The sequence below is a fragment of the Chelonoidis abingdonii genome, chromosome 7 (genome assembly GCF_003597395.2).
Source record: "Chelonoidis abingdonii isolate Lonesome George chromosome 7, CheloAbing_2.0, whole genome shotgun sequence".
In the NCBI taxonomy this organism is placed as follows: domain Eukaryota; kingdom Metazoa; phylum Chordata; order Testudines; family Testudinidae; genus Chelonoidis; species Chelonoidis abingdonii.
Window position 1 is genome coordinate 12,208,236 of NC_133775.1, and position 20,507 is coordinate 12,228,742.

At 42.5% G+C, this 20,507-nt stretch overlaps 1 protein-coding gene across 3 annotated transcripts in view; it reads right to left on the minus strand.

Moving 5' to 3' along the window:
- LRP8 (LDL receptor related protein 8) overlaps positions 1–20,507 on the minus strand; it is a 307,300-nt gene that overhangs the window by 48,986 nt on the left and 237,807 nt on the right. For all 3 annotated transcript variants that reach the window (XR_012656228.1, XM_075067620.1, XM_075067621.1), the window contains exon 5: positions 6,719–7,087. Coding sequence is in view for 2 of the 3 variants with exons in the window: in XM_075067620.1 (XP_074923721.1) it covers positions 6,719–7,087 (369 nt within the window). In the remaining variant the exon portion in view is untranslated. The remainder of the gene's footprint in view (positions 1–6,718; positions 7,088–20,507) is intronic.

A 20,507-nucleotide genomic window follows, 5' to 3' on the forward strand; every position in this document is an offset into this window, starting at 1 on the left:
TTTTAACACAAAGGCCATAGAAATTAATATAAGCATAAAAGGAACCATAAAATTCCCCAGCCTGGGGTTCAACACCGTTCCTATAACTATGGGGTGGAGCCTAACCTTCCCAAGAGCCATATCCCCCACTGTCTCTCCAGTAGTCAATGTATTGCTCTTTCCCTGAACGTCTGGGTAAGTGGAATGCGCACCTGAGCTAAATTTAACTCCTTGGTCACCAAGGACCAGGTAGTCCCCTAAAGCCCCATCAGAGGTGAAAAGAACAGTCAATTTTAAAAAATTCTTTCACTTTTAATCATCTAAGTGTGACAAGGGGAACAATTTTAAAAAAATGTATCTTTACAATGTTCTTATAAGTACAACAGCCAGCATCATACCTGCAATGTTATGGCAAAAGCTATCCTGGAACGTGGTAGGCAGGCAAGGGGTGTGGAAGGCGGTGGGAGATTGGCCATGTGCTTTTTTATAATGAAACTGGGACATAATTCCATTTCAATATAATTGGCTGAGTGAATACAACAGGCCACCATTCAGGGGCATTCCCACAGCAACAGGATATCCTGTGTTAGAGATGATGGCTGTGTTTTTGCAGAGCTTTGTTTATATGCACCAGCTGTTCAGAAAATTGCAGTGCTATTTTGGAGACTTAAATCAACTGAATTGCAGCACTTTTATAGCTCCTCTTCAGTTCCACAAAACAGAAACAAGCAAGAACCTGTTAAATTAACTGCTACACATAACACAACTATGCTTTACATTTGCAAATTCTGGACAAGAAGACAAGCTGCTCAAATTCAACATGCACATTCCAGGCTCAAAGCTGGCATTCGCCTTGCCAATTACCCCTGTGTCTTTAATGATGCATGTGGGGATTTGCACCAAACAACTTCCATCTGAGGCATTTATCACCGTTTGAAAATAAAGTCACTTTGCAGTTTTATGGCAATTTTCACAAGCGTTTCTCAAAGCACTTTTCAAACATCAACTAAGCCTCAAGATAAGTCCTATTTTATGGATGGAGGGACTGAGGCATAGAGTTCGAAGTGACACAAGAATACTGTTGTAAAGTCAGGATTATTCCTAGTTATTTGTTCTAAGCACTGTCCAATATTCCCCTTCTCTATGTACAACCTATATTTTAAAGGAGAACTTTTAAGATAACAGGTCTGGATTGTGAGGCTGATAAATCCAAACTATAAATTACATTAGAAAAATACATTTTGAGTGTATTTATATGAATTCAGGAAAAAAGCAACTGCCACAGACAAATTCATTGAGCCAGCCCATTCTATCCTATTTATTTTCTCTCTCTCTCTGCCAAAACATTTTCACTAGTTGTTGCCCTCAGCGGACAGCCTACGCTTTCATTCATCCAAAATGGTTATGACAACAAGTGATTCATGCAGGCCTCAAGGCAGATTTTTTTAAGTGGTTAATATCCCTCTGTTATGTATAATACAAAAAACCCATTAGCTCCATGTGCATGAAAAGATGTAGAATTGACATCTTCAGTCCTGAACTTAATCTAATCCGATCGAATCTATGGTATTTTTAATACACCTATTGTGGAGGTATCAAAGCACCAGATGATGGATGCCCTGTCATATATTTGTAATTTCTTCTGTGTCTTTAATCAAAAAAAGACTTAGAAAGTTCAGAGAGAGAAGGAAACCTCAGCTGTCTGGGCCAGATCCCCAATGGGTGTAAATCAGTAGCTCCACTAAAGTGATTTACAACAGCTGAATATCTGATTCTTTGTTTCCACAATTGTTTGTTTAGCAAACTCAGATCCTTTTGTTTTATAAGGGCATTGACAAATTGTTTAGTTCTCCAATGTCACTTTTAAAGCTGTGTAATAGATGGCATGTTTATATTTGCGGTGTGTGCTTCAGAACATGCACCATCTACCATCACCGCCTGGGTGCAGCTTTTTAATGGTTAGAAGCCACACTGGTTTAATCTCGGAATGATCAGTTAAACCCACACGCAGAGCCACATATCCTCTCTTCTCTGGTGCATTAAGGGTCTCCTTTCCCACTACATACAGCTCTAGCGGACTAATTAAACTGTTATTCAGACTGGTTTTATCTGAGCAGAACTTCATTTACTTCAGTGGAGTTACTCCTTATTTACATCACTACCAGTGAGAGGCGAATCAGGACCTGCATGTGTCAAGGAGCCCTCCACAGAAAGGATGGTGTAACAGTGAAAGCATCAGTGTTGAAATACCTGTGTTTCCTGGAGTCATAGGACCAAACCCAGCGGAGGCAGCTCTGCCATTCATCCCTTTCTGGTAGGTAAACTGAACATTGTGCAAATTTGCTGTATATGGATTTATTGCAGGAGAGAGACCCTGTATACTAAAATTCCTGCCTTCTGAACATGAATGTTAAAGGTCCTAAGGCACTTTTCAAAGGAGTGGGAGTTTGCCCATCTCCTTGGCCAAATTTCTTCTTTCCTTCACTATTATGCAGCTGTGTACTAGCTGGCAATCATCATTCCCCCAGAGGAAGTTGCACTATGATGTTGTAGGGAGATATTTTGAAAAGTTTTCTATATAATTGTGAGATGCTATGGCTGCTACCTGCTTTATACCACATTCCTTCAAAGCTTCCTAGTGTGATGGCTGGAGCTCAGCAGATACCCTTTGGAAGCCACCTGTGCCCATGTTGGATCAGGCCCAGGGGATGTCCCCGAGTACTAAAGTTCTCTCTTGTGTCCAAGATGGGCCAAGTGTAGTCTCAGTCCTGCCAGCCATGCAGCAAAGGCGAGATGAATGTAACTTGTAAGTGACTTGACTTAGACTCTCTTCTAAAAACAACTGGGGCTCAAAATGGCATTTTTCACATTTCAACTGGCAAATGCTTCCGTGACATGTCCCCTACTGCACCCACCGAGGCCTCTCGGATCTGGAGAAGGAGAGAGGGGAGCTCATTTTTCCTTTACTGGATTGAAGTTTGTGTGTAAATAGTCCACCCTCAAATGCCAATGCCATTCCAGGGGACGTACCTCAAGGTCTGAGTTCACTTACTGACATTGTAAGTTCTTTGGGGTAGAGACTATCTTTTTGTTCTGGGTTTGTACAATGCCTCGCACAATGGGGTCCTAGTCCATGACTAGAGCTCTTAGGTGCTACAAATAATTGTGCACAGAAGTTATCAGAATCAACTGTGCACTAACACAGCAAAGGGCCCCAAGATAACCCCCCTTGGCTACTAGCAGGGAATTTATACCTGCCCAGGGATATCAGTGGAGTGAAAATACAACTAGGGGAATAATTACCTGGTAGTAAAAAGAAAAACACTTGCTTTAAAAATCCAAACTACAGTGACCCACCTGCCACCTACGCTAGATTAGTTTGACTGGTGTGACAAACATTCCCGACCTACGCTGGGTCGTGCTTTCTTTGTACTGTGACAGGGCAAACTAGCCTTTGTGAAAGTGAATTCAAATTGAAGCTGCCAACAAGGCTTCTCAAAAACAGATATTTTATTCTGGAAACTCACTTTTCTTTCAAGTATTAATATACCCCTCTCCCCCTCCCCCTCCCCAAGACATAGAGTCCTGCCTGGAACTGGGATCCCATGGGTCCCACAGGACCTGCTGCCACAATAGCGGGAGTGGGTGGGAAAGGGATTCAAAATAGCCCCGCAGAGGGCTCTACTGTAACATCCTGGCTTTATGTAGATCAGTGATGTTGCCCTTTAGTGGCTGTCCCACAGAAAGGATAACAGATCTACTGCTAGTGCTGACTGAGGGAGTTCATCTTCAGCGGCAGCCATAAGGCCCACATTCCTGAAGGTGAAGGACTAGCTCTGTGGCTCAAACAGATCTATTTCACCATATTGCTCTCCACCAATCACACTGTTATCCCCCTCATATCCAGTCAATCAATCCTCCCCCTCTCGACAAAATCAATCCTCTCTGAAGCTGAGCATCAGTCCTTGCTCCGGGAGGCATTCTGTGCCAAAAAAATAAAAATTCTGCACCAAAAATTAAAAATTCTGCACATTTGTCAAAATAACACTACATAATCACACCAGTTTCAATTATTTTGGTAATTTATTTCAAAATACCCGGCAGCAAGTATGTCTGTAACAATACAAACACACTTAAAAATTCCCCCAGGAGTAGAGAGTTAAAGAAACCCCTATGACAACCCAGTTCCTGTTCTCTGTTTCCCTCCCCTCCACGAGCCCAGCTGGGGGTCAAACACACCCCCAACCCTGAGCCCAGCTGCAGCCCCCCTCCCAGATACTCCCTCCTCCCCCCCAGCCCAGATACCTGCACTCCCTCCTCCAGCTCAGCCGCAGCACCCCCCGGCCCAGATACCCACACTCCCATCCCCTCCCTTCCCCCAGCCCAGACACCCACCTCCCTCTCCTCCCCAGAGCCCGGAGATCCAGAGGGAGAAACAGCTGGATCCCAGGCTTGCATGGAGTTTCCTGTGCACTGCCCTCTCCTTCACTCAGGGCATGCTGAAAACTGCAGCTGCTCAGAACCCTCCAGCTCCCTCTCCCTCCTCACAGTGGTGTCTTCTATGTGAGAGCCGGGCTCTGTTGGGGCCAGCTGCCCCTACTGGTAGCCGGCAGCACTGCAGCCCATTTCTGTGGGGGAACAGAAATTCTGCATGCACAATGTTAATCTCTGCAAAATTCTGCATTCTGCAGTGGCTCAGAATTGCCCCAGAAGTAAATCCTGAGCCCACCTGGGACTCCTGTTCTGCTGCTGCCCACACCCCCTTTGATTTTCTGTATGCCAGCTCTTTCTCCTGCTCCTTGGCTATCTACTCATTTTTCTCATCTCCGTAGTCTTAAGAGCAGCTCAGAGGCTACTCTGCATTTTCCCCTACCCTCCTGAAATACAATTAGTGGTGACCAGGGCTTCCACTTTCTTGTTCTCCTGTTAAAGGAGCTACAGCATTTGCTCCCTGCCTGTATCTCTGCTTCATAGAAAGCCTAACTGCCTTCTTGTAAAGGCCCTTTCCAAACTGGGACTGCCCTATTAGCCTCAGAGGCTGGATTTTTCTGCCATGCTGGGTGCAATGTCTATGTGGACAATAAACACTCTATGGCTCTGATTCTAAGAGCAGGAGGTTTTTCCTGGGTTCCTTGGTTAAAATGTTTGGTCCCTGCAGTTGGTTGTGGCCATCCTCCCCAGAGTTGCCCCCATTTCAGCAGTGCTGTATGTATGTATGTAGCTGTGTAAATATTTTATTTCATCTCAATCTTGTCATTATGAATATTTCAACGAAACATTTTCTCCATTTCCCTCTTGGTCCCTCTGGGTAAGAGACCAGTTTGAGCAGTTTAGTGTCTGAAAATGGATAAAACATTCAATACACAGCAACAACATGTTAAATACACAAAGCTAACTGAAGAGAAATCCATTATTTATTATCTCTGAGCCTTTAAGAAGCCAAACTCTTATACTGAAAGGGCTTAGGTTTTAGAGCAAAGTGCATTATGAACTGGCTTCTTCAGAGATCCCTTTTTTGACTGTCTGGTTCAATATGTTCTGGATTCATAGGCAGAAAACTTTTTTTTTTTTTTTTTTGCTTTAACATAGATGTTTCCAACCTGTGAGCTGTGACCCCCTGAGGCAATCTAGGGGTTTTCAAACCTGTTCGCATTCCCTATCTCTAATTTGCAACTGAAACAGATATCCTCAGTCAGTTGCTACCAATTCCTCCTCAGCTAGGCCCCCCACAACCCACTCCACTACCAAAGAGCCGGGTAAGGGGTAAATTGATTGCAGTCTATAAGTGCCTACATAGGACATAAATATTTGATAATAGACTCTTCAGCCTAGCAGGCAAAGGTATAACACGATCCAATTGCTGGAAGTTGAAGCTAGAGAAATTCAGACTGGAAATAAGGTGTAAATTTTTAACAGGGTAATTAACCTTTGGAACAATTTACCATGGGTTATGGACGATTCTCCACTACTGGCAATTTTTAAATCAAGACTGGATTTTTTTAAAGATATGTTCTAGTTCAAACTAGATAATTCCCCAGAATTATTCTGGGGAAGTTCTATGGCCTGTATTATGCAGGAGGCCAGACTAGATGCTTACAATGTCCTTTCTGGCCTTGGAATCTATGAATCTTCCCCTCCCCACCCAACCCCACCCCACTCCATGCTTTCTATTTGCTTTCCAGTCCTGTGTTATTCTTTTAGAACAATTAATTTCCCTCCAAACCTAAATGCTTTCATCTCTCTTTAAGAAGCTATGGGCCAGATTGTGTCACGAAGGTTCTGGCTCTGAACAGGGGGCAGGGTGGAGCCGCCCTGCCTCTGAAAGGGATTGTGACTCAGTGAGGAACATTGCCTCCTGGAGCTCCTGGAATGCTGGCTCTCTACTCTCCATCCCTGTCAGAGAGGCTCACATTTAAGTCATTACAGGAGCTGCTGATTAATTCTCTGAGCTTCAAATCAGCCTCTGACTTCTCATTGAATGCACCATTATTTGCAGCCACAGAGTTCTGTTCTCAGACTCGTTTGTGCAGGTTATTTTGGTAATTGGGCACTCAGCTCCACAGTCTGCAGACACAAATACCCAGATTGAAGGCACAAATTTGTTGCAGCAAACATGTCACTAGAGGTCTTGGCTGAAATGCAGCCTTTAGTGGCATCCAAAAATTCCCTCTCCTCCAAGGAAGTCTTTACTCAGCAGACATCCCTTGTCCCCACACTGCTGAGCCCGGCAGATACTTACGACAATCCTGCTCGTCTGACTTGTCTTTGCAGTCCTCATCGCCATCGCACTTCCAGTTCAAGTGGATGCACTCCCCATTGCCACACCTGAATTCGTAGGCCGCACAGGAGTTCAGCACCTGAGGCTTGACTTTGTAGCCACACTTCTCCATTGATTCATCTGAGTGGTCTTCACAGTCGGGCTGGTTGTCACAGACCCAGGCCTCTGGGATGCATATGCTGTTGTTGCACTGGAACTCATTAGGGTTGCAGGTGAGTGGCGAGCACTTCCTCTCATCACTGCCATCGCCACAGTCGTTGTCACCATCGCACACGAAGATCATGGCTATGCAGGTCTTGTTACTGCACTGGAACTCACTGGAAGAACAGACTTTGGAGTAAAAATAAACAGATGAGTTGGGAGATCTTCAACCTAATCCCCAAGTGGACATTGTGTCCATGTCACAAACCCACCACACACCCTTGGGCACTCTCTGCTCAGGAGAAACCCAACACTGGAACAGGCTAGGAGTGAAGGGCATTAGCTAGGCTGTGTGGTGTCCAGACCAGGAACAGGTGGGGTTTTCCAAGTCGGTAGTGACATGCATTGGCTGCTTGTGTGTGGAGTCCAGCCAGGGCCGAAATACCACAGTTGTGGTAGGCTATCACTAAGAATCATTAACATAACTGTGCGTGGAGGCCAGGAGTGGAATAGTTGAAGAGCTGAAGGTTAAGACTGAGAAGCACTGGCAGAATTGCTTGGGGAGCTTCGGACAGAAGTGTATGGAAACTGAAGATCAGGAACAAGGACCACTGGCAATTCTGTGTGTGATCCCAGCACCAGAACAGCAAAGGTATTGCAAGCTAAGACTGAAGAGCACTGTCTGAGCTGTGCTGGGAGACAAGCAATGGAACGGCAGAGATATTACAGTCTAGGATGGAGATGCATGGCAGAATTGTGGGACACAGGCTTTCATAGCTCCTGATGGCACTATACCGAGCTCAAGCCAGTGCTATCAGTTCCTGACTTTCACCAAATTCACCCCCAAAGCTAAGCAAATTTCACTGTGTCTTGTTTTGGACATATTAAGTGGGACACACAGGGTAAATATTCAGTGAGTTGTGCAGGGATTAGCTGCTGAATCATGCCGATAAATCCTTTCACAACATACTATTTTCCCTGGAAGTCACCATTCTGTATTTACATACAAATGAGACTTTTTGAGCTATGAAGGAGAACACACTTTTTTCCTTTGCATGCCTGATTTACTGCTGAGCCAGAGAAGTCTGCTCAAATTAAACTTTCAGATGTCCCAACAATGGCCACTCTTACTGCAAAAAGAAAACCCCAGCCACTGGCAAGAGTTCCCTATAAATACTTCTAACTGGTACCTAATTTACTTGGTTGTTAAGGAAAAAAAATCAGTTTCAGCAGCTTCAAAGATCCAATGGAAAATTATGGCTTTTATAAATTATATTAGATTAAATAATCTGTCTTGAAAAATGCTTCTTTTTATTGCAATCAGGAGGCTTTTGTCTTCAATAGCAAAAGTACTTATTGCCTCTTCTGCACAGCTCCTGTGATAAACCACACTGCTGAAATAACACTGGTAGCTGAAACACAACATGGGAAGTGCATCTGAAAGACAACAGAATCTCTACTATGTGGGGTTACGTACAAGCTTTGAGTACTGGGAGAATTATCTAATAAGGCCTTGTCTATACTATGAGCTAGGGCTGTGACTCCCCAGCTCACGCAGACATTGTCACTAGCTCTCGTCTAGCTATAGTGCAGCTGCCTGAACCATGTGGGTACATACTAAGCACAGCTATCCAATGCTGCGGCTCACGTTACCACAGCTATGCTACTATTTTTAAGCACACTAGTGTGACAAGAGCTAGTGTGAGTGTATATACGTGACCTGTGAATCACACCTCCAGCTCTAAGTGTAGACAGACTCTAACAGTGTTAAACAGGAAGATTCTATTTTTTTCATCTAGGAAGATAAGCACTGACTGCTTGCAATGGAATTATCAGTATATACACTACCTGAATCATGGACTTCCAGGCTGTATGGGCAAAGAGCATAGCTGAAGTTTCTAACTCCCTGAAGTGCTAGTGTTCTACCTATCGAATCTATTTTGATATGCCCTAAAGTAAAACCTAAGAAACCCAAGTCCTTCTTCCCTCCCTGGATCAGTCCCAGCAAACCCAACTTCTTTCTACCTGTCTGGGCATTATTTTGGCTCCCACCACCTAAGTGCCAAAGGACAAGCCCATTTGAGGGAGTAGAGGTGTTTGCCTTCCTTGGTAGCATCTCACACTGGGCACCAATGGAGACAGAATTTGATGGATCCATTTTTTGATTCAGCATGGCAAATCCTATGCTTGTATTTTTAAAACCCATGGTATGAAATCACTAGTGCACTAGAATTACAAATTACTAGAACTACCAAATTAATTCTTGCTTGTTAGGGGTTTGGTGGTAGAATGGGGCAGAGATGTCTTACCAATAAGAAAAACATTCAGATTCCAAAAACAGTCAGAGAAGAAGGATACTCTTGAGCACAGACCATAAGCTCTTCTATGGATGCAATGAAGTAGATTTTTAAAGGAATCTCAATTCCACCTTCAATTTTCTGGGTGCAGTTTTATAGCTGCAATTAAGTGCATCTGAAAATTACAGCATTTGGTCATCTAACTACCTGATTTGTTAGCACAGTGAGGTGGAGAGATGTCTAAACACTAGGAACTGCATCTAAAAGTAATTGCATGGCAGAGTTGGAGTTCATTAAAAGAAAAAAATAGGCACAATCTCTACTTATATGTCTGTCTTCCTCTCACAAACATTTACATGGCACCTGCCTTTCTCCAAAGATCTAATTGTGCTTATTTAGCTATTCTGATTAATTGGCACTTGTATAACTGAAAACAAAATGACCTATTAATCTTATCGAACCGTCTTCATCTCTGTAATCTAGCAGCCATTTCAGATGGGTAACATTATGGCACTGTGCAGTATTAATTTGAGGTAACACAGCTATAGCCTTACTGATCGGATTGAAGAGAGATGATAAACATGAGAGCTGCAGTGACTACATGCAGATAACGTAACTGATCAAGGCTGAGCTGAGAAAATACATCAAAATAAATGTTAGAAAAGTTATCTCAGAAAAAAATAAATAAGCAAAGTTTGCATAAGCTGTTGATCCCTAATATTTTGGCAGGGTCACAGCAAGTTACACACTCCAACTGTGAATTAATTTCCATCCCTGAGCTGTAATGAGCACATCTTTCTTCCTTGTTTTCATTACCCCCACTTCTGCCCCTTCTTATGTTTGCATGTGTTGCCTGTCTCCCTTTTGAAATTTGCCAAGTGTGCAAATTAGAGATGGCCACATGTATCTGTAGAAAGTGGGGGTCAGTCACCTACAGACAATGCAAATTGATATAGATGCTCCTCCTCCCTTGTACACACAAACCTCACTAAAATATAAAATGTATCGAAAATCTCAGCCAGAAAAGAATAAAAGCAATTTTGCTTTCATGCCTCTCCTGAGGACTTCTGCAATGAAGCTTATGAATTCCTAGCTAATTCACAAGCTTATGATTATTTTATTTTGTTTTTAAAATGTGAATTCAGTGCTGATGCCAGATGCTGAATAGGACCAGCACTAGAGACTGAAGTCCTCTGTTCACTGAACAGGTACAGCATGGGCAGCGGGCATCTACCACTCCAACCTTGTGCCTCAGCCTTGAACAGGGAGGGCTGCACTGGCACATCTTTAACCCTGGCCCAGAAGCATGTAGCTGCATCAGTGCTGACAATGGGCACAAACTTTGCTTGTGCAGACAAAGCTCCAGTGGCAACAGTGGTGACAGTTACAGTGGTGGTTCATGTGATGTGGTCCTCAGATTACTATGGACTGGACTGGTACCACTGACTCATTTTCCACAGGCCTCAGCCAGAACTCTGCCTAAGCAATGAACGCTGGCACTATAGTGGCACCTCCATAGAGAGAGTACTCCCCCTTCCAGATCCATCTGGCTCCACTGGCTTTTAAGGAAAGGAAAGAGGGCACTATTGTCTCACCTTCAACCTACTTTGCCCTTCCCTAGCCACTTTCAGAGAGCTAGATTTTATGGACTGTGCTAGGAAGAAGCAAAGCCTGCACTCTCCAGCCACACTGTGGCTTGCTCTTGCACAGGGCTGAAATAGGGGGCCAGCACCTCCTTGCACTCCATGCTCACACAGGTGCCAACCACATTATGACCTTTTGCATGGCTTTACACTAGTATAAAGTACCCCTAGAGAAAGAAAAGAGTTGCATTATGAATTACTATACACAGCATAAGGAGAGATAAGGTGGGAGGAATAAGTGAAAGGCAATTTAGATGCACATTATCCTTCCCAAGTCTGTCTGGATACGTAGGCAACCCCCATTACTACAGCATCTCAGAGCTTCCCAGGGGTCATAGATCAGTGTTCATGTCGCATTCCCCATTAGTACCCGGCCCAGCTAATGATCCAACCAGCAGACCAAATTCGGTAATGAATCCTGGTCACGTGCTGCCTGAGGCACGTTGTGCATACGCTAAGAAGTGCTTCCCAAGTATTTCAATAGAAATAACATTAAACAGCAATTAAATACCCACCATGGTATTTATTTCTCCTTTGACCTGAGCAATTTGTTTACGTTCTCTAATTTTGCTACCTGCCCTATTAGGAGATTTTTTTACTAAAGGAAGAAAAAACAATATTAATTTCCATTTTTTTCAGTGGAAAGAAATGCGTTGTCGTCTCAGATGCAAAATCTTTTTTAAATATGAAGTGATCCCAGTAGAAATCTTGAAAATCTTTGATTGGCAGGAGTGTTGCCGCTCTGACTGGACCTTGGGCTCCGAAACCCATCCCCTTCCCTGGGCTTCAGTACCCAAGCTCCAGCCAAAATTGCAACGTCTACTAGCTGTTTTTAGTGCCGTAGCACAAGCCTGAGTCTGTAGACCTGTCCCTGGAGACTCATTGCTACAGGTTTTAAAAGCAATGAAGTTCTACACTTAGTGACTCAGTATTGGCACCCTTTTCTCTCAGTCACTATTCAGCCAATAGGATGCTAGTAGGCACTAGGTTGTTGGAGGTGCCATCTTTTGGATAAGATGTAAAACTGAAGCCTTTGTATAGTCAATTCTATGGCACTTTTTGTAAGAGCAGAGAATACTTACATTGATGTCCTGGTAAAAATTCCTAGTCATTTATATGAATTCTGTCTCTGTATATTCCACATTTGGTTTCATTTGTATATGGCATTCTCTTTTATTTCCTATACTAGTGTTAGCTCACTGGGCACTGCTTAAAAGCTGCAGTGTTTCAATGTGGGTAAAGCGAGTCTTATGTATAATAACTTTTCCATAAGGCAGGAATATATAGCGTAATTACTGTGGATTTTCAAATATTAATTTGATGCAAAACAAAATGTGAAATTGACAATATCCATCATTAATAAAAAAGACATTCCATCATACAGCTGCAGTAGTGACTTCCTGATGAAGGCTGTTACTAGCATCTCGATAATAATCCCAACTGATTTTGCCTCTTGGTTCTCAAAAAAAAAAAAATCCATTTTATTTGAAATTACATGTGTAGCTTACAGCCAGACAAGAACTGGTTGGTAAAATTTGTGGTGAATTGACACAGAGTTTCAGAGATATTGGGGTGTGGAAAATGAGGTGAATTTCACTTTTTGAAACTTTTTTTGCAATGCAATAAATGTTGAAGTCTGTAAAAAAAAGTCAGTGAGGAATATGGACTATTCCTGACTGCCATGAAAACAAAATCCATGTGACCTTGTCATAGCATTCCCTCTCAGATCTGAACCTTAGAGTTCAGAAAATGAGATACTAGCACATGAATCCTCTAAGCTTAATTACCAGCTTAGATCTGATATGCTGCCACCAATCAAAACTCTGAGTGTTTGATAAACTCTGGTCTCCCCAAAACCTTCCCTGGGACCCCCAAGACCCAGATCCCCTGGATCTTAATACAGGGAAAGTAAACTCTTTCCCTCACTAGTGCCACTCCTAGGCTTCCCTCCGGGGGTTCCCCTAGAAGATACTGTGCTTCAAACTCCATGAAACACACCGAGCAGGTTTTAAAAAGAAAATCTTTTAATAAAAGAAAGAAAAAGTAAAGAATTATCTCTGAACTTCAAGATGTAAATGTACAGGGTCCTATAGCTTACAGACACCAGAAAGAACCTTTTTCCCCCAGTACCAATACAAATCAAAATATTCCCAGCAACTACACATATAAAAGTTAACCAGCCAGATCCACAATTGTAAATAGAGTAAAACAAAGAAAAAGCCTAAACCGCCTGTTTTTACTTACAATTTGAACAAAAACTTAGAGAGCCTGTAGTAACGTCTGGTCTCTCTCAGACCCCCAAGAGAAGAACACACGCAACGGACAAAGAACACACATAAAAACTTCCCTCCACCCAAATTTAAAAGTATCTTGTCTCCTGATTGGTCTTCTGGTCAGCTGTTCCAGTTCCCTGCTTGTAACCCTTTACAGGTAGAAGAGACATTAACCTGTAACAATCTGTTTATGACAGACCTGGTGAAAGAGACTCTGAGAACAAAGAACTGAAAATTGTATGAATGGGCTAAAATGTGGGGACGGGGGGAAGTCACTCACACAATCTTAAGAACAGACATGAGACTGTGAAAAGGACAGGCCTTGTGACGTATTCTGAAACCTACCAGCGTCCGAGGTGGCAGATAGGCATTACCTGGTAAGCATGAACATAAGCTGTTTATTGTTTTTCAGGATGTTTTCTCTGTCATGCTTTTCTTCTGAATAAATAATGCTTTGCTTTATGAATGCAGCCTGGTCACTCGTTAACCCTTTTGTTTCCCCACAGAGAAGAGGGATGTAAGTGCTGAACTCAAGTCAGATCTGCTTAGGTAGTCATAGTGCAGGATGAACTGCAGCCTAAATCCCCACTCAGAGAGAGTGTTGTGGGACTCTGCCTCAAGAAAGGTGATGGCTGAAGGCCCGAAACATAAGCTGGGTGCCCTTAAAGAAGCCACAAAGGGGTAAGAGGTGCAGTTACCTTGGAAACAGAGACAATATACATTTTCAAAGACCTTGAGGCCACGTGTCAGGTGCCTCTGTTCAAAGCAAGATTCATGCTCCTTGGAGCAATTCCCCTCAGAAGGCTGCCCTCCAGGGAGGGCAGCAAAAGAGAGGGAGGTAAATAATGATGACCTTGAAGTGAATTCCTCTGAATAAAGACAGGCCTTCCATAGAGGGAATAATGCAACAGAATTGCAGTCTCACCACTATTAGTGGTTGTTGCTATGGTGATTGATATGGAGAAGCCCATACAGATGAGGCCTGGGGAAGAAATGGTAATTCCTAATTCTAGTCAAAGCACTAATGTAGCTAAAGAGCCAGAGAAACCGTTTCAAATAACCTCAAAAATTGATATTTGCATTTGTCGTCTTCTTCTTTTGCAACACAGCTCCTCACAAACACAAACAAGCTGTTTTTCCAGTCTCTGGAGCTGCATTAGAGCAATATTAGTTGATTATAATAATGTGACCAGACTACAAAGTTACTGCTGATAAATAATTGTTGGTGCAAAAGTGTGCTATTGATCGAGAAGAAGTTTTCAGAGATTCTCACGTGTTCATTTAAAATGGCTTTATTTTTGTGGCAATACAATTAACATACCTGCTTTATTCAGCAGTAATTGCATAGCACTCTAAGGAACAGAAGAGTACAGTATATACATAAGACCTGAAACGTCTTAATTTTTTTTATATCTTCTTCACTAACATATAAAAAGTTACTACTGAGACCTTGCAGTGTCCTCGGTTCTGTTCTGTAATGGGCAATTGTTAAAATATTCCTGAATACTGAAACAGCACAGGTCTCCCGGTTAAATAACTGAAAGGCACATCAAAATAAGCATGATTCTAGTGTAAAGAGAAAAAGGTATTAGGATGCATAAGGTTTACATTGTGTAATTTTGTGTTCAAATTGTAGAGATACCTACAGGGGAAGAAATAAACACTTATCTTTACTCTTTGTATGTTCTTTTAGAATGTAATCTGTTGAATCAAATTTTAGACGTTCTGTAGTAGATATAATTTTAATAGAAATATATGCAAGAAAGTGTTTGGATTTTTTTTTATTCTTAGAATTGAAACCTGGATGAGATGTGCCCACTCACATTGCTCCAGACATGACTTGTTTGTTAAAATGGCAATTTTACAAATTACACCGATTTGGCAAATCACTAAGAACCATATGACAATATCCATTAAACTAACAGCTCCGTGATATTAACATACAAATTCATAGCTATCATAAAATTGTGTTGCTTTCAGCTACTAAACTAAGGTATTAAAGAATAAAGCCTTGATGCTGCACATGGATCCACAAAGGGAATATTATGCTCATGCAGAGTCCTACTGAAGTGCATGGGATTCCCTCTAGCTATAAGAAAATTGTTTGCCCTGGTCCTTCTGCATGGTGGGGGCTGACTTTGCCACTGGGGAATTTAAATCAGAGATGTTTTGCCAGGAAAAGCAGACTATACGAATGTCATACCTTTACTCCATTATACTGAGATTCATACTGAAGTATGTGCTAATATGAAATAAGTTAAGAAGTATCCAAAAATATTTGTCTGAATTTTCCATCTCTCCCCTTTCCTGCTCTCAACTCAGGAAAGGAACTCTGCAGTCTTAAAAGCTTTAGATTAGTCAAATTAAAGTTATCAGATTATAGCTAGATCTGTTTTAATCCCAGGGAGTTTGTAAACTCCATTTTTGTTGTGATTAGAAAATAAAAAGAAAGTCAGATTAAGACTTCAGTAGTGCAGTGCATGCTACCTCTTCCTACCTTCAAATTCCCAAGCACAAGGATAAAGCAAACATCAGCCGCCAGGACCAACTGAACCACCTTTGGATCATAATTGGTTCTCAGTTAAACCCATGTAAAACAAGAGTAATTCCACTAAGTCAACTAAGTCACTATGGATTTATGAGAAAAGAATTTGGCCCATTGTCTTACACTGGAGATTAATAATATATTTACAGTGTGTTTCCTTGCTGGACATCTATAAACAAAATGGTTGCCGGCAATAACACACAGGGCATCTTGTAGCTTCTAAACACCTACTGTCAATCACTGCATAGCTACTCACACTTCTCAAAGCCATCTGAGAAAAACAGATTTTATTTTCCAAATTCTTAGGCAAAAGCCAATTTGTTGATTATTGGATGGCCCCATAGGAACTTCTGTGAAAGGCAGAGAGGAGGAAAACAACATTCCCCTCCCTAGAGAAATGCTTCTGAATCAATGGGCAGAACAGGTAAGAAAAAAAACATTCAAAATAGAAAGCCTGACTTCAGTCAGATAATCTTGTAGTAGCTATGACAACTGAGAGAAACGCAGGCTCCAGAGGTCTAGCTCTGTTGAATAATGAGGTACAAAGCTGTGTTCACATTACAAGCAGTGAGGTCACTGCCCCATAAAAATCTCTACCTCCACTAATTTAACCTGCTTGAAGGGAATTCTTCACAAGAAGCGATATTTCTTTTTACTGTGGTTCACCGCATCATTAGACCTGAATATTCACAGCATTTAGCACACTATATTACTAACTCCTCTGGAGCAAAAGACAAATCAGGAGAAAGCTAAAATTTGCCATGCAAAACCTTGTGCAAATTTTACCCTAATGATTCTTTCATCTGCAGCATTTCCACCAGAACCTGAGATCCCAGATAAGGTGGAGTGAAACTGCAATGACAATTTACAAATATATGTTTGGAATAAAATATAAGCATGCTGGCTTGTGTTGGGTGGGCAGTCAAAGATTCCTTTTCGATGCAGAAGTAGGGGTGGAAAAAAACATTACCATAAACACAGGCCAAATTTTCAAAGGACAACTTGGCCTCTATTTGCAATTCTGGCAGCACTGCTATTTGGTGGGTGCACTGTGATAGGTATGTAAATGATTATGACCACGTTTAGAAAATGTGGTCTAAAAACTACAGCGATTCAAATGGGAAGTTCCGTAAAAGGAAATCAACACTGATATAGGAATAAACGTGGAAGCAAACGCTCTTAGGCCAAGGCTCTGATTCCATGGGTGTTAACGGGCTGGAGATCCCTTTGGTGTTGATTTCAATGGGATTAGGATTTGGCCTTTCACTGCTACAGTTTTTGTATAAAAAGTACGTAGAAATAAAGGGCTGTGTAGGGTTCCTACTGGTCCAGTTTTCACCTGGACAGTCTGGATTTTGGCTTGTGTGTCCTGGTGCCATTTGGCAAGCCCTGATGTCCATTTTTTTTGATCTGTGGAAAAGGTGGCAACCCTAGGCGGAAGGAAGGAGGCAGCGCAGCAGCAGCTGTTGCCTCTGGGACCAGGCTGCTCGTGCAGTCTGTGGAGTTGTGTGGCCCTGCGCAGGCCATAGGTGGTGGGCAAGGTAGCCTTGGCTGTGCTCGTGAAGTCACTGCGAATGACGGGGGGGTGCGGTCTTGAGGGTAAGAGGCAGAGAAGGGATGGGGCCTTGAGGGAAGAGCTGGAGCAGGGGAGGGGTCTTGGGGAAGAGGAGGAACAGGGGCAGGGCCTTGGGGGAAGAGGTGGAACAGGGGGGCGGGGCCTCAGAAGTCCAGTTACCAGCCATTAGAAAGGTGGCAACCCTAGGGCTGCAGCTTAGTGTATTTTTGGTTCACACCACCAGCACTACTGGTGAGACGACATATTAATTCTACATTCATATGTGCAATCATTGCTTTAAACTTTATAAAAAACTAACCTAATTATGGATTAAACCTTCTCAGCTATACTTCAGCTCAGACGTGACTTTTTTTGGAAAATGCAAGCAAAATCCATTCAAATTATTTAATTGTCTGAGGGTAAAAAAATAGCATTTTTCAGCCATGATGAAAGTTTTCAGATGTTGTTTTTGTGCTTGTCCAATTCACAAAACAACTTTCTTTTAAAGCTTCAGACGTTTTCTGGCCATAGTCTTGGAAAAGGGCTGTGCCATGTTTGAAGATACTAGGTTTTGAAATAACGTTTGCAAATTGTGCTCAGTTCATATAGCTACAATGTAGTGGCAAGAAGGAGCAAACTATATATACCACTGCTCTTAAAAGGGAGGAATGTCCAATCTGCTCAAATGTGTCTCATCATAACATAAGCCCTTTAACTTCTACACCTAAAGCAGATTCTCTTTTAGTTTAAGCAGTAGAAAGCTATGTTTGGGGATTAAAAGGTACAGAGCTCTGGACCTTTTCTCACCCAAAAATGTCTATAGGACCCACCAGATCGGCAGGTAGTAATCAATCTATCGGGGATCAATTTATCGTGTCTCGTCTAGACGCGATAAATCGATCCGTGAATCGACGCCCGTACTCCACCTCGGCAGGAGGAGCCGCGGCAGTCAAATTGCCGCCGTGAGGACAGCCAGGTAAGTCGAATTAAGATACTTCAACTTCAGCTATGTGAATAGCGTAGCTGAAGTTGCGTATCTTAGATCGATCCCCCTCTTTGTGTAGGTACATGATGTGCAGTACGGCTGGCAGCTATGGGATGACAAGGAAGAAAAGTTGAGGCTGCTATGGAAACACTGAGGGTCAGATTCCAGGAACTACGTTCTGTTTGCTTGGGATGTGGGCAGGACATCACTCTGCATCAGTTGTGGAATAGTACATTACGCCTGAGCTGGCTCCAACATTAGGAAAAAGCAAAGTCTGCTTAACAGCCACCTTTACCCTCACATCTCTTCAGCTACACTGAGCAGAGCTCTGGCACAGCTAAAACTCTGGCCCTAAATGTGAATTTCTTGACATGTACAATTAAAATCTGTACCTTAACATTGCATTAATGTAGGATTTTACATTTAATTATGCTAGACACTGATACATTCATCTGGAAACTACCCTCATTTTTACTGTAAGGGTGCAATTATAGCTAGCCACCAGGTTTGTTTTTTTTTTGCTTTCTTGTTGTTATATAGCGCAAAACAAATATGAATACGGAATGATATATTTCCTAAAGAACAATGGGGATTTTCCTGTAATTTCTACTGCTTTTGCAGGAGATCTAATACTTTAAGCAGTGATGAAGTCAAAGCTCTCCACGATGTTTAATTTCTGGATAGTCTGGGCATAATGCATAAGCATTAATCCCTCCAGCTGTCCAGTAATTAAACATCATGTGAACCCCAGAGGATATCATTGCTTTCCTACTTAATCTTGTTTATGAAGGACTTTCATTTGTTAAACCTACAATCACTTTCTTTCCATTCTTGAGGATAATATTAGATTCTTCCACCAATACAAGTGCACACAGCATATACCTATTTTCCCACAATAGCAAGATTTTTGCGAGAAGTACACTTTTTTCATCACACATTGAAATAATTAAGAATGGGACACTGGGCCCACACTTATTCCATTTGCATGAGTACAATCTTACCAAAATCAATGGGGTAATTCAGAGCAGAATTTGGTCCTGTGTGTTTGATTTCCTCTGAAACTGCGTATGACTGAACAACAAGCAGTGTATGCAGCTAATTAATGAAGGCAAAGAACAGAATTCATAGCGATAACAAGGCTTGGTGGAATTTGATTTATCTTTTTTTTCAATTTCAATGATTAAGATAGCTTTTTTTATTTTTAACTATTATAATTTTTACAGCCATGGGAAATTGAAGGGGGGTTGGGGTTAAAGCAGAGCTAACAACAGGGCTACATGGGGTTTCCCTGCACAGACGAGGAGCCCAAGACACTCTCAGGCAAGGTGCAGGAGAAGCTGTGAGCCTGGTCTGGCAGAGCAGAGACCCCTAGCCATGTTTGCAAGGAGAAGAATGAGCTCTCAGCCGCAGAGGAGGACACCCCATCATTGAATGGTTCCTGCCCGCGGACAGCCCCCATGCTGCTGACTTTCTCATGAGGGATTGGGGCTGTGACAACAGAGCTCCGAAGAGCTCCTTGCCCTGCTGACGACACTGGATCCCTGCAGATGCAACATGCAGGGAAGACTTCGATCCTGACAAGGCAGAGTAGAGACCACTGGCCTGGGCTGAGCCAATCCCTACAGGCGCAAAGTGCAGAGGGAGGCTGTAGTTGCATTGACCAATACTGATGGATTTTTTCGGTCGATTTCAGTGTGTCAGCTGAAATTAACATTTACTAGCATATACTGATTTAAACTGATCCCTGTAAAGCGAAAAAAAATGTATTTATTAGGCTAAAGGAAGCCCAAGTTGGGTCTGTATTAACACTAAAGGGTAAGTTCTCAGCACAGTGAGCAGGGATTTGGCACTTACAGGATCCATATGGCCAAATCCCTGCAGGCTGCACTGAAAACGTCCCCTTCCACTGGGAAACCCGGTTAAATTTTATAACATTCGGCAGAAAGACAAAAGGACATTAGGGTGACATGTCGCTTGAGTTTTTCATCAGGCCAATGTTATTTTTATTATATCCACCTTGTGCCAGTTTGCGTGCACAGAGTGGAAACCCCTCTCTATCATTAGCTGGTGCTTCCATCTGCTTTATGGTGTTGCTTGTCCATCAGGTGGCTGGGAGAGGATAAAACAGTTCAGTAACCAATATGCACAGAACTGGTAGGCAGGAGTTCATTTTCAGCTTCATCACAGACTTCCTGTGTTCTGTGGTCTCAGATAAGTTACCTAGCTGTTCTGCGCCTACGGGGCTGTTACTTACCCAACCCATGGGGGAAGAGGTATTTGTGAGAGGTATCGCTACTTATGTTGAATCGCA